The sequence below is a fragment of the Amphibalanus amphitrite genome, unplaced genomic scaffold, assembly GCF_019059575.1.
Source record: "Amphibalanus amphitrite isolate SeventyFive unplaced genomic scaffold, NRLGWU_Aamphi_draft 000646F_arrow, whole genome shotgun sequence".
NCBI lineage: Eukaryota > Metazoa > Arthropoda > Thecostraca > Balanomorpha > Balanidae > Amphibalanus > Amphibalanus amphitrite.
This window is the reverse complement of record NW_024882140.1, coordinates 235,656-249,968: the sequence shown is the minus strand read 5'-3', so window position 1 is coordinate 249,968 and position 14,313 is coordinate 235,656. Positions and strand designations below refer to the sequence as shown.

The following is a 14,313-nucleotide window of genomic DNA, read 5'->3' as shown; positions in this document are numbered from 1 at the left end:
GAGGTGCGCCGCGGACAATGGTCAGTGGTCACCCCAGCCGTCACCCCAGACCATCGACTGCCCGACCGACGCCGGATGGTAGACAGCAGCCGCTGCCAAACTTCCGGCGGCAGTCGCGCGGTCAGCCAACAATCAGGGATAGGGACAGCCTATCGTCGATTAGGGGCTCGATTAAAGTGAGCAGACGGGGGTGACACAGAACGAGCAATCGAAAAGAACATGGGCGGTAGACGGCGGGCGGCGACAAGAGGAGGCCGGCGCGGAGAGCGAGGTGGCCTGAGACGGGACAGGGGCGCTGGGCCGGGCCGCGCCGAGATAGCGCACGACAAACAGAGGGGATGGAGCGGAGGGGAGGGGAGAGAGAGAGGAAAACACGTGGGGTGACACAGTCGGCGACGCGAGCGCGGAGGTGAAGGAGGGCGTAGAGAACGCGTCGGAGTGACAGACGGCGAGAACGGAAAAGTGTTTAAGCGGAAAAGCGTTCGAGGACTGAGGGCAGGACACACGTGGAACGGACATGACCGGTAAGTCATCGAATTTTTGGTTCTCCTACGTCGACGTACTTCCAGCCACACGGAGGGGAGGGGAGAGGATGCCTGAATCGTGTGGGCCCTTTTATGCGCCGGGTACGCCTGCGCTGTATCGGTGCAACAATTCAACATGCCTGAACCATGTTGACACAGTAAACCCGCCGTTCGTCAGGTATGCCTGAACTGAATCATATCGAAGCAGCGCCAAGCCACACATGCCTGAACCATGTGGGCTCTTTTATGCGCCGGGTACGCCTGAACCGCATCGGTGCGGCAATGCAACATGCCTGATTCATGTTGACAGAGTAAAGTCGCTGTTCGTCAGATATGCCTGAACCATATCGAAGCAGCGCCAAGCCACACATGCCTGAACCATGTGGGCTCATGTATGCGCCGGGTACGCCTGCACCGTATCGGTGCGGCAATTCAACATGCATGAATCATGTTGACACAGTAAAACTCGCTGTTCGTCGAATATGCCTGAACCATATCGACGCAGCGCCAAGCCACACATGCCTGAACCATGTGGGCTCATTTCTGCGCCGGGTACGCCTGCACCGTATCGGTGCGGCAATGCAACATGCATGAATCATGTTGACACAGTAAAAACTCGCTGTACGTCAGATATGCATGAACCATATCGACGCAGCGCCAAGCCACACATGCCTGAACCATGTGGGCTCATTTATGCGCCGGGTACGCCTGCACCGTATCGGTGCGGCAATGCAACATGCATGAATCATGTTGACACAGTAAAACTCGCTGTACGTCAGATATGCCTGAACCATATCGACGCAGTTTCAAGCCACACATGCCTGTCCCTGAACCATGTGGGCTCATTTATGCGCCGGGTACGCCTGCATCGTATCGGTGCGGCAATGCAACATGTATTAATCATGTTGACACATTAAACTTGCTGTTCGTCAAAAATGCCTGAACGATATCGACGCAGCGCCAAGCCACACATGCCTGAACCATGTGGGCTCATTTATGCGCCGGGTACGCCTGCACCGTATCGGTGCGGCAATTCAACATGCATGAATCATGTTGACACAGTAAACTCGCTGTTCGTCGAATATGCCTGAACCATATCGACGCAGCGCCAAGCCACACATGCCTGAACCATGTGGGCTCATTTATGCGCCGGGTACGCCTGCACCGTATCGGTGCGGCAATGCAACATGCATGACTCATGTTGACACAGTAAAACTCGCTGTACGTCAGATATGCATGAACCATATCGACGCAGCGCCAAGCCACACATGACTGATCCAGGTGGGCTCATTTATGCGCCGGGTACGCGTGCACCGTATCGGTGCGGCAATGCAACATGCCTGATTCATGTTGACAGAGTAAAACTCGCTGTGCGTCAGATATGCCTGAACCATACCGACGCAGTTTCAAGCCACACATGCCTGTCCCTGAACCATGTGGGCTCATTTATGCGCCGGGTACGCCTGCACCGTATCGGTGCGGCAATGCAACATGCATTAATCATGTTGACACATTAAAACTTGCTGTTCGTCAAACATGCTTGAACGATAACGCGCCAAGCCACACTTGCATGAACCATGTGGGCTCATTTATGCGCCGGGTACGCCTGCACCGTATCGGTGCGGCAATGCAACATGCATTAATCATGTTGACACATGAAAACTCGCTGTTCGTCTGATATGCCTGACACATATCGACGCAGCGCCAAGCCACACATGCCTGAACCATGTGGGCTCATTCATGCGCCGGGTACGACTACCCCGTATCGGTACGGCAATGCAACATGCATAACTCATGCTGACACAGTACACTCGCGGTTCGTCAGATATACCTGACCCATATCGACGCAGCGCCAAGCCACACATGACTGATCCATGTGGGCTCGTCTATGCACCGGGTACGACTGCACCGTATCGGTGCGGCAATGCAACATGCCTGATTCATGTTGACAGAATAAAAGTCGCTGGTCGTCAGATATGCCTGAACCATATCGACGCAGCGCCAAGTCACACATGCCTGAACCATGTGGGCTCATCCATGCGCCCGGTACGCCTGAACCGTACTGATGCGGCGATTCAACATGCATGAATCATGTTGTCAGTTAAATTCGCTGTTCGTCAGGTATGCCTAAACCATATCGACGCGGCGCCCCGCCTGACTAAGATGAAGCCAATGACGCTATTCGTTGGGTGCCGGGTGACGTCACCAGAACAAATGCACACATCAAAGCATTGTCGCCGTGATGGCCGCCGGGGAGTGCCAGCTGTGTTTTCGCGGACGGGGCTACCCCCACCCATTCCGCTGCACGCGCCCACCGGTCGGGCGGCCAACACTCGGCCGTCAGCAGTAATAGAGCCGTTACGTCACGTCGTGACACCGCCGCCGGGCGTCGCGGCGTGTAAAACCACCGCCAGTTCACGAGGGGGAGGGGAAGGCGCGGGAGGGACGCAGGGGTCACCTCTGTGGGGCCAAGTGGTTGACCTTTTGTCCGATAACACTGGGAAGGGACCCACGACTCCAGCAGTCGGTCGGGAGTTATTTGCACAGGATAACCCCTCACGCAGTCAGGGAGGACAAATGGACGCAGCGCCGTCATGGGAGACGGGGGGGGGGAGGGCGGCCGGCCGGCGGGACACTAGGGTACCGGCGGTGCCCATATAAGGAGATATACGAAACGTTAACGATGTTTACCCGTCTGTGTGCACAGAACTACGGCCGCTTAGTGCGGCCAGCGGCGAACAGGCGCACATAGACGCTCGGCTCCGCGCCGAATTGGACTGCGCCCTCGCCGGGGGAATGGCCCCACCACAAGGATTATGGCGACCACCAATGGACGGCACACCACATCCGGCACATAATATGGCGGCTCCAGCGCCCGCCGCGCCGGGCCACGCAACAGGACACGTGGCTGCGCAGCCACAGGCGCCCGCACCAACGACAAATGCGTGGACCGGAGCCGGCGGTGACCGGGGACCGACCGGATATGGAGGGGAGCAGGCATGGCAGGGCACGGGACCAGGAACAGGCGGTGAACACACGGTGTACATGCACGCCACTGCCAACCGGCCGCCGCCTCCTCCCGCTGGAGTCGCCGGCGGTCCAGCGGTGGCGCCGCCGGCTCGGCCGTGGCAGGACCACGACGGCCGGGAGCGCAGTCGCCGCCGATCTAACCGCAGTGTCAGCCCGCCCCGGCGTAAACGGCGCCGTGACCAGTCGTCATCGTCGGAGTCATCAGAAGATGATGACACGGCAGACAGACGGGAGGAATATCGCATGACGCCGCTGCGGGCGCGGGGAGGAGCGGCGCCGGCCGATCTGCGCTTGCCGGCAGTCACAACCAAGGCAGCGAGGCAGCTGCGGAATCGGCGGAACTACGTGGCGGTGCGTGATGCGGCCGATCCGGTCGAACCAAGTCCCAACAATGTACTAGAGTACATCGGTCGAGTGGCAGCGATCGTCACACATACCACATACTACTTCCCACAGTGTGGGCTACAAGCAACGAGCTACCTGACGTGGCTGATCAGCCGGAGCGCCGGCCGCTCCCTGAGAGACGTCCAGACGGCGGACAGCAGGGCGAGGCAGGCAATGGCGCTGCGTCCCCGGGATTTCCTGACAACCCTAGATCTCGATCAGTTCTGGCCTACACGTGTAGCTTCAACAGCTACAACAGCAGAGCGAGCGGGGACGAATCACAAAGAGGTGTGTTTTCAGCACGTGCGCCGGAACAAGTGCACCACGCCGTGTCGCACGGGTCGCATCCACCCGCCATGCCAGACGTGCAATTCGACACAGCACGCGACCGCCTTCCATGCCGCCTTTTCACCCCGAGGCACCGCCGGGTGGACGGCCGCTGACCAGCAGGGCGACGCACAGCGGGGCCGGTCATGGTTCGGTCCGCGATTATAGTCGGCGAGGGGACAGTGTGGACGACAGGCCCGTCCCTGCTGATACGGGCGTGAACGTCGAGCGCCTTGAACGTTTGTTCAGTGATTGTCCAAACATACGGAGAGAGGTCGGGGACCTAGTGGTACGGCGGTTCCGGGAGGGAGCGGACATTGGCTACTGCGGACCAGGCCACGGACGGTTCACAACCAACAACCGCTCGGCCACCTCGCGAGTGATGGGAGTGTCCGCCGCGATAGAACGAGAAGTGCAAACGGGGTGCACCCGAGGCCCATTTGAATCACCGCCGTTCGAAAATTTCACGGTGAACCCATTGAGTGCTCGGGACAAGCCAAACGGGGACGTGCGCCTCATACTGGACCTCTCCCAGCCAGTGGGCAGTGCTGTGAACGAGGGGATCGATCCAGCGGAGTTCCGAGTGGTGTACACCTCAATCGACGAGGCAATACGGCTCATTTATTTAGTCGGGGGCAAAAATGCCCAATTATTCAAGGCGGACATTAAAAACGCGTTTAAGTTAAAGGGACTGTCCCACCTTAACATTAGATTTGAGTTGAGATAGCCATCTTGATGGACGTTCTTTGAAAATCAGTGCCGTGAAAACCGTTTCTCCAGCAATTACTTCATCGCAAAGAAATTTGAGTTTGATTTTGACATCTGTGCAAATAAGTGCCACAATGTATTGGTATAGGCACTTAAATCTGATGACGTCATCAGGCTTTCGAACGTCCATTAAATGTTTGACTAAAACGTTTTGTAGCACGCGGTGGTATATGCTGCGTTGCGCGCAACAAATGCCGCACTTTTAAATAAAGTCGCTAGGAACAGGGGAGATCCCAAAAAGTAAACAAAAGTAAAAGTCTAATATCTTGAAAACCGGTGAATATTTTTCGGTGAAATTTGGTAGATATTCGTTTTCGCTCTTTCTGAACCGAGCGACATCACTTTCATGCCAATTCATAAACTTTTTTAAAGGTGGGAGGGTCCCTTTAATACCGGTGCGGCCAGATCAGTGGCGACTGTTAGGGTTTCAATGGTCAAATGCACTGTATTACCAGGTTGGCGTGTTTGGCGTATTGTTACCGCTCAGGACACGAGCGGTAATACGAGTCGGGTGCAGACGGCCATCAACAGCCAAAGGTAATGCATGTGATGAGCGAACGGCATGAGACACCCTAATCAGGGATAGGGACAGCCTATCGTCGATTAGGGGCTCGATTAAAGTGAGCAGACGGGGGTGACACAGAACGAGCAATCGAAAAGAACATGGGCGGTAGACGGCGGGCGGCGACAAGAGGAGGCCGGCGCGGAGAGCGAGGTGGCCTGAGACGGGACAGGGGCGCTGGGCCGGGCCGCGCCGAGATAGCGCACGACAAACAGAGGGGATGGAGCGGAGGGGAGGGGAGAGAGAGAGGAAAACACGTGGGGTGACACAGTCGGCGACGCGAGCGCGGAGGTGAAGGAGGGCGTAGAGAACGCGTCGGAGTGACAGACGGCGAGAACGGAAAAGTAACCCACCCTCCATCCCCATTTTATTGTTACTTTGATGATGATGATGACTATTATATTAGGTAACGCATCCTAGCATCATTCGTCGTCGGCCCGTATTGTTACCGCTCAGGACACGAGCGGTAATACGAGTCGGGTGCAGACGGCCATCAACAGCCAAAGGTAATGCATGTGATGAGCGAACGGCATGAGACACCCTAATGCGCCGTTATTACGCCACCGGGAGCCGTCACGACGTACTCACGGAACGCGTCACGGCAGACTCACGGAACACGTCACGGTAGTAGGATCGGAGACCGAAAGGCGCTCGATGTAAAAGAGACACATGACGGACATCCTGTGGCCTTCTGCACCAAGGGTCCCTGGCATTGTTCGGTGTCAGTGCAGCGGCTAGCCTCCCGGGGTGAGGGTGGAGAAGGGTTACAAACGCCAACGTAACAATGACGCAGCGGGATCAGAAGCGGTGAGCACCGAGGCGTTCCGCTGAACCGTCCCGCCCGAACCCCTGGCACAAACCACCCAACTCCCTGCCACCAGCTTAGAGCCGGCAAGCTCAAAGGCACCGGCTGGGTCTATGAAGCTACGCTTAAGCCATTTGGCCGTGCAAACGGCTTCATCCGCGGCCATCATGGGTGTAGTGTGCAAGCATCCAAGCGGCTGAGCAATACCGCATTCCAGCGGCTACCAGCGTGCAGTCGGGGAGAGCCAGCCGAACTGTAAACACGTCTAAACAATAGAGCTGAAATCCTTCCTAGTGACGTGCTACATGGGTTGAGAAGTAGCAAACTGCGTGACATATTCCGAGGAGTCATATAACGGAATGCGTTCAGTTTATGAAGTCTTGGAGCAATGTAGCGGCTGAAAAGACCAATAGATAGCAAGTGTCGCCACAGAGCTTCGGTGATTCAAATTGCGTCACATTTTCAGAAACACAACATGAGGAAGCCAGAAGAATCGATGAGCCACGGGTAGACTATGCGCATTGCAGCAAGCAGAAGGGCAGGCGACAGCGACTGGAATAAACTGAATCACTTGCTTCACTCGGTCGGTCGCCGTTCTGGACTTGACAGCCGTAGGCATAGGCGGATCCAACCCAGAGTTTTGGGAGGGGCAAACCATCACAATTTATTGTTTCTTTTCATGCACTGCCATAGACGTAATGTTAAAAATGATGTCCTTTGTGGAGGGCAATTGCCCTATTTGCCCTCCCCTGGATCCGCCACTGGCCGTAGGGTTGGTCAACGCCGTGGTCGTGCGAATAGAACTCAACTATCGTAAGTCGGTTATCACCCATCTAATCCAACTTCAGCTACACATCTCATAGCAACTATTAAAGGGCTCGAAAACTATCAACGAACTATTTTATCACAGCCGCGCTCCCACGTCAAAATGGCCATTGGCCAATCTCCGCCACGTTTGACACCCACTCGCATTTAACGGATCAGTCTACTGTCCAACAATGACAAGCCCTCTGCCCTTCAGCAGCTACTGTGCGAAATTTTACGAAGCACCGCCTGAAACACTAGTCAGTAGTCACACTCCCCCTGATAAAATCTTATATAAGATCGATTCACTGCGAGAATCCCCTCAGGAATCGCCGCTACATACAGCGTCTGTCCCATAAACTGACATCAGCCACTCCCAGTAGCGCCCACACTGTCACAGTGCGTTACTTATCGCGTCTCACAGCTCACGTCCGAGGCACGGCGAACATTCCTGCAGAAGTCCGTCCCATGTCACCGTACCGTTACGTGCCGCGTACGGCTGGCTATATGGTGCACGAAGGACCAAGACAGTGGACAACTGGACACGTTCAGCCTGTTTTATAGAAGTGTTCTATCGTAGAGACTCACCCCCGAGACTCGTGAGTCGTGAGACGTGACATGACTCAAGCAGCACCAGCAAAAGTTTAAAACAACCCACTGCGTATTTAGGGTACCTACCCAACACGGAAAAGGATTCATTTAGAGCCAATCGGTCGTCAACAGCCATCGACAAATAGTTTCGCAATTCGCATTCCTGGTCACTGGCCAGTCTTGAAGACCATTACAAGCAACTGACATTTAACAATCAGTATTATCAGTTTCACAGTCGCCATTGTCGATATCATCTTCGTCAATCACAGCCATTGATATGACGTCGCCAAACGGAAGCACAGCCGTGGCCAGCGTATAGATAGCTGCACGCACTAGACACTAGTGACATCATTCTCATCCGCCGCCACCTGATACGTGACTTCAGCGAAGGAGAAGAGCGTTGAGCGACCAGGCGACATCCGGTCGGCGGCAATTGCCACTCGGTCTCAGCACACAGGCCTTACACGCATTCAAAGCCAACATGGGGCTGCATTACACGTTGCATACGGCATAAGAAAGAAATACGGCATAAGCAACAGAGAAGAGAATCCTGATAATCCTGGACTAGCTGTTCGGTAGACTTATCTATCTATCGCAGCTTTCAGATCACAGCTGCACACACGGAAGCTTCGTTGCCCAGCGGATGTGCGAACGCAGGCAGGTAACCAACGCACCCAAATGTAGCCATCGGACCACAGCCGGCCGTCACTAGCCACGGCGCCGCCACTTCCGCTCACGACCCGTGGGCGGGGGCGGCGGACGTGTGGGCGGGGGCGGCGCCGTGGGCGGCGGCGGCGGCGTTCCGATCCGCTGAGTCTCCGAACGCGTCCGTTCGGCCCGGCCGACGGTGGACAGAGGGCCGGGGAACAGCGGGTCGGCGGCCGTCCTGCGCCGTCACGTCGCCGGCGATAATTATACAGAGCCCGGCCGGCGACCCTGCGACCGCAGACACCGTCCGGCGCGACCCGGCGGCGGCAGGGGCGGGGCCGGCGCCGTGGGGACGTCTCCCGCGTGTAGATTGTGGAGTGTAGTCCACAGGGCGGAGACGCGTCCGATAGTCCTGTCATCAGTGGTCGCCGCCGGTCGCCACAGACCGGTAGACGGAAGGGACAGAGCGACACCGGCAGCGGACGGAGGATAGTAACCCACAACGGGCAACGAACGATAGTAAAACGGACGATAATATTCCAGTGACGGAAGCAGTTCGGTACAACCCCGGCCGGAAATGAATCCAGTGACGGCGGTCGTTCAACCGTCAGTCACGGCTGAGCCGGCAGACGCGGCCGAGTCGGGCAGACACATAGTCTCACGGTCTCACGGCAAAGAAGTGTCAAAAGACGGTGCCGCCGGAACCGAAGCCGCCAGCCGCTGACGTCATTCGAGCGTGCGGACTACTGCTTTACACACATGACAACATAAATCCCTTGTCTGATTTGTTGACAAAGCTGATCCCCTACACACCAGGCCACCATGCGTCATCCAGGAAGCCGAATTACGCATTAATGACGCGTCATAACAACCACGAACAAAGGACTGAGCCCACGTAATTCAAGCGCGTGTGTCTTATAGCCGCGTCGGTACGGTTCAGGCATACCTGACGAATAGCGAATTCTAACTGGGTGAACATGATTCATGCATATTTGGCCAATCGATTCTTCACGCCGATAAGGTTCAGGCATACCGGGGTACGGTTCAGGCATACCTGACGAGCAGCAAATTTAACTGGGTCAAACTGGGTCATGCATGTTTGATAGATCAATTCCTCACGCCGATATGGGTCACGCAGACTGCCGGCGCACAAATGAGCTCACGTGATTCGGGCGTGTGTGGCTTGTAAGCCGTGTCGGTACGGTTCAGTCATATCCGACGAACAGTGATTGAGCTGGGTCAACATGGTTCATGCGTGATCAATCGCTTCCTCACGCCGATCTGGGTCAGGCCTTCCGGGCGCTTAAATGGGCGCTGCGTCCATTGTCCGCCCTGACTGCGTGAGGGGTTATCCTGTGCAAATAGCTCCCGACCGACTGCTGGAGTCGTGGGTCCCTCCCCAGTGTTATCGGACAAAAGGTCAACCACTTGGCCCCACAGAGGTGACCCCTGCGTCCCTCCCGCGCCTTCCCCTCCCCCTCGTGAGCTGGCGGTGGTTTTACACGCCGCGACGCCCGGCGGCGGTGTCACGACGTGACGTAACGGCTCTATTACTGCTGACGGCCGAGTGTTGGCCGCCCGACCGGCGGTGGGCGCGCACAGCGGAATGGGTGGGGGAGCCCCGTCCGCGGAAGTACAGCTGGCACTCCCCGGCGGCCATCACAGCGACAATGCTTTGATGTGTGCATTTGTCCTGGTGACGTCACCCGGCACCCAACGAATAGCGTCATTGGCTCCATCTTAGTCAGGTGAGGCGCCGCGGGCGCCGCGTCGATATGGTTTAGGCATACCTGACGAACAGCGAATTTAACTGACAACATGATTCATGCATGTTGAATCACCGCATCGGTACGGTTCAGGCGTACCGGGCGCATAGATGAGTGGGCAGTAATCGCCACGCCATGTGTGGATCGCCCATGATCGTAAATACATACATACATACATACACACATGGTTCAGGCATGTGTGACTTGGCACTGCGTCGATATGGTTCAGGCATATCTGACGAACAGCGACTTTTACTCTGTCAACATGAATCAGGCATGTTGCATTGCCGCACCGATACGGTGCAGGCGTACCCGGCGCATAAATGGCCCACATGGTTCAGGCATGTGTGGCTTGGAGCTGCGTCGATATGGTTCAGGCATACCCGACGAACAGCGAGTTTTACTGTGTCAACATGATTCATGCATGTGGAATTGCCGCACCGATACGGTGCCGGCGTACCCGGCGCATAGATGAGCCCACATGGTTCAGGCATGTGTGGCTTGGCGCTGCGTCGATATTGTTCAGGCATATCTGACGAACAGCGAGTTTTACTGTGTCAACATGATTCATGCATGTTGCATTGCCGCACCGATACGGTGCAGGCGTACCCGGCGCATAGATGAGCCCACATGGTTCAGGCATGTGTGGCTTGGCGCTGCATCGATATGGTTCAGGCATATCTGACGAACAGCGAGTTTTACAGTGTCAACATGATTCATGCATGTTGAATTGCCGCACCGATACGGTGCAGGCGTACCCGGCGCATAAATGAGCCCACATGGTTCAGGCATGTGTGGCTTGGCGCTGCTTCGATACGGTTCAGGCATATCTGACGAACAGCGAGTTTTACTGTGTCAACATGATTCATGCATGTTGCATTGCCGCACCGATACGGTGCAGTCGTACCCGGCGCATGAATGAGCCCACATGGTTCAGGCATGTGTGGCTTGGCGCTGCGTCGATATGGTTCAGGCATATCTGACGAACAGCGAGTTTTAATGTGTCAACATGATTCATGCATGTTGCATTGCCGCACCGATACGGTGCAGGCGTACCCGGTGCATAATGAGCCCACATGGTTCAGGCATGTGTGGCTTGGCGCTGCATCGATATGGTTCAGGTATATCTGACGAACAGCGAGTTTTACAGTGTCAACATGATTCATGCATGTTGAATTGCCGCACCGATACGGTGCAGGCGTACCCGGCGCATAAATGAGCCCACATGGTTCAGGCATGTGTGGCTTGGCGCTGCGTCGATATGGTTCAGGCATATCTGACGAACAGCGAGTTTTACTGTGTCAACATGATTCATGCATGTTGCATTGCCGCACCGAGTCGTACCCGACGCATAAATGAACCCACATGGTTCAGGCATGTGTGACTTGGCGCTGCGTCGATATGGTTCAGGCATATCTGACGAACAGCGACTTTTACTCTGTCAACATGAATCAGGCATGTTGCATTGCCGCACCGATACGGTGCAGGCGTAACCGGCGCATAAATGAGCCCACATGGTTCAGGCATGTGTGGCTTGGCGCTGCGTCGATATGGTTCCGGCATACCTGACGAACAGCGAGATTTACTGTGTCAACATGATTCATGCATGTTGAATTGCCGCACCGATACGGTGCAGTCGTACCCGGCGCATAAATGAGCCCACATGGTTCAGGCATGTGTGGCTTGAAGCTGCGTCGATATGGTTCAGGCATATCTGACGAACAGCGAGTTTTACTCTGTCAACATGAATCAGGCATGTTGCATTGCCGCACCGATACGGTGCAAGCGTACCCGGCGCATAAATGAGCCCACATAGTTCAGGCATGTGTGGCTTGGCGCTGCGTCGATATGGTTCAGGCATATCTGACGTACAGCGAGTTTTACTGCGATTTGGGTCAGACCGGTCGCCAAATGAGCCCGTGTACCTGACGAACAGTGAATTTAACTGGGTCTACATGGTTCATGCATGTTGATTGTTGCTGCTCTGCACCGGTATGGGTCAGGCATACCAGGCGCATTAATGGGCCCACACGATTCAGCCATGTGTATAAGCAGCGTCGGTACGGTTCTGTCGTACCTGACGAACAGCAAATTTAACTGGGTCAACATGGTTCAGACATGTTGGTTCTCCGCTCTGTGTTACTGTGACATAGACGACGAGCCGGTATATACCTTCATACCCAGATGGAGCGGGTGGTATTGTATCAGTTGTTCACTATCAATGACTCTGGACACACACATCTGCCATGTGGTCTCTGCACAACGGTCTATCCCACTGGTATTGATTCGTTCACAGCATCAGCATAATCCATTCGCTTGACTTTTCGGCGAGTCAGCCATGCAGGCAGCAGGCTCCTGATGTGACTAGTATCGCTAGCACGCTAGCCTGACTTACCGGCCATGTCCGTCTCCCTTGGTCCCCCTCTGCTGAGCACCAGGTACTCTGTCGCTCCACAAACCTGTCTCCCGGCCTTGTCTACTTTTCCTGCTCGCTCGTTTTACAGCGCTTAGCTCGACGCTCGATTCCCACTCTCTCGCTTTGTCCGTCACCTCTGCGACCGCACGATCGTTTTCCACAGCCTGTCGCTTCGTTTCCACCCTTCGGCACTGTCCGCCGCCTCTGAGCGCGCGCCTTGGACTGCCCGACCTGTTTTGCGGCCTGTGTACTGTGCGTGTCTTATCTCGCCTCGGCCGAAGCCCGGTCCCCTCCCCCTGGACCCGGGTCGTCAACCGCGCCACGACTCGGGTCTCCTCCCACCCCTCTGCCCCTCCCTCCCTCCCTCCTCGTGCTGGCCATCCTCCGCTCCCTCTATTCGAGCCCCAAATCAAGCTATTAATGACGCGTCATAACAACCACGAACAAAGGACCAGCCGACAGCTGCTGGTCCACCGTGCTGGAAGCTCGTGATTCAGAACTCAGCGGCTCAGGATGATCACAGACGCTCCTCTTCCTGTCTTCACATTCAAATTCTGGCGACGTTCCCTGTTCCGCTTGTTGACGTCCGTTTACCGTTGGCAGACGGGCACACCTGTGTTAGCTCAATTCCCCCTGGAGGGGAGGGGAGGGGAGGGGAGGGGAGGGGAGGGGAAAGGAGGGGGGCCTGCACACCTGCGCGTACTCCCACCACGTTCACACCGATCGAAAACGTCACAGCGAGTCACGTGACCCGCGCGTCCGGCGGCAGACCCACGTGACAGAATGGCCTGCCGGCCTGACACTCACTGGACGGTCACGTGATCGATTTAGCGACTGTTTGCGCACTGTCTGACGCCCATAAGTACCGGTGAACCAGCGACTGGCGCATGCTGACAGCAGGGCCTTGCAGTCCCGGACAAATCCAAGGACGTGACCGGTTATACAGGCCCCGGCGTGGGGAAGGGGCTGACGGGCGGATCGGGACCCGGCTCGAACGGCGACAGCAGACGACAGAGCTACCGGCGGAGCTGGGTTACGCAATGTTGACAACTCGTTACCACTGCAGACCGGCGACAGCTGCTGATCAAGCTCCCTTCACCTCCTACCAAACCACTATTGGATAAGAGCACACAACACTCCGTACGCTACCTGTCTTCCCCAAACCGCTCAACAATAACAGCTGTCATACCCGACACATTCTCCCCACACAAAGACGCCCCGTCACCCTTCTCTCCCCTTCGTCAATGACGGCTGTCATTTAGTGAAGGGAGACTCGTGAGACAATCGTCCGAGCGGACGCGCGGCACCTCTCCGACTTTCGCTGACGGCACCGCTCGGCTGTGACGCTGTTTGTTGTCTCGGGGGCAGCCGAGGGTGACCGCTACCCGTCAGAGCCGGGGGACTCCACCCTCGTCATTCTCAGGATCGGTACATTCAGAGAACAGCACGACATGGATGGAAAAGACTACGACGCAGGAAGCGGAGGAAGACAGCAGCGGAGAGCCCAGAGTAGAGAAGATGAAGGAATGGGGTGGTGAGGAGTAGTCAGTAGGTACGATCATAGGTACTCAAAATGACCCAAGGTTTGCCAATTACAGGGGTTCGTTACTAAAGAAAGTTAAGGATTGCAAGGTTTTGACAGTTGCATCTCTTGGCAATAACCTGATTTGTGTCCCTTCAATATATCA

The 14,313-nt window shown here is 56.0% G+C and overlaps 2 protein-coding genes across 3 annotated transcripts in view; one reads left to right on the top strand and one right to left on the bottom strand.

The window, feature by feature from the left end:
* The window catches only part of LOC122363900 (tyrosine-protein phosphatase non-receptor type 14-like), a 56,545-nt gene that overhangs the window by 37,568 nt on the left and 4,664 nt on the right, over positions 1 to 14,313 (bottom strand). The gene's annotated exons all lie outside the window — the stretch shown is intronic.
* Positions 405 to 4,864, top strand: LOC122363901. Its single transcript, XM_043333718.1, has 2 exons — positions 405 to 524; positions 3,232 to 4,864. The coding sequence occupies exons 1-2, from the start codon at positions 518 to 520 to the stop codon at positions 4,431 to 4,433; spliced, it is 1,209 nt and encodes a 402-aa protein (XP_043189653.1). The 5' UTR covers positions 405 to 517; the 3' UTR covers positions 4,434 to 4,864.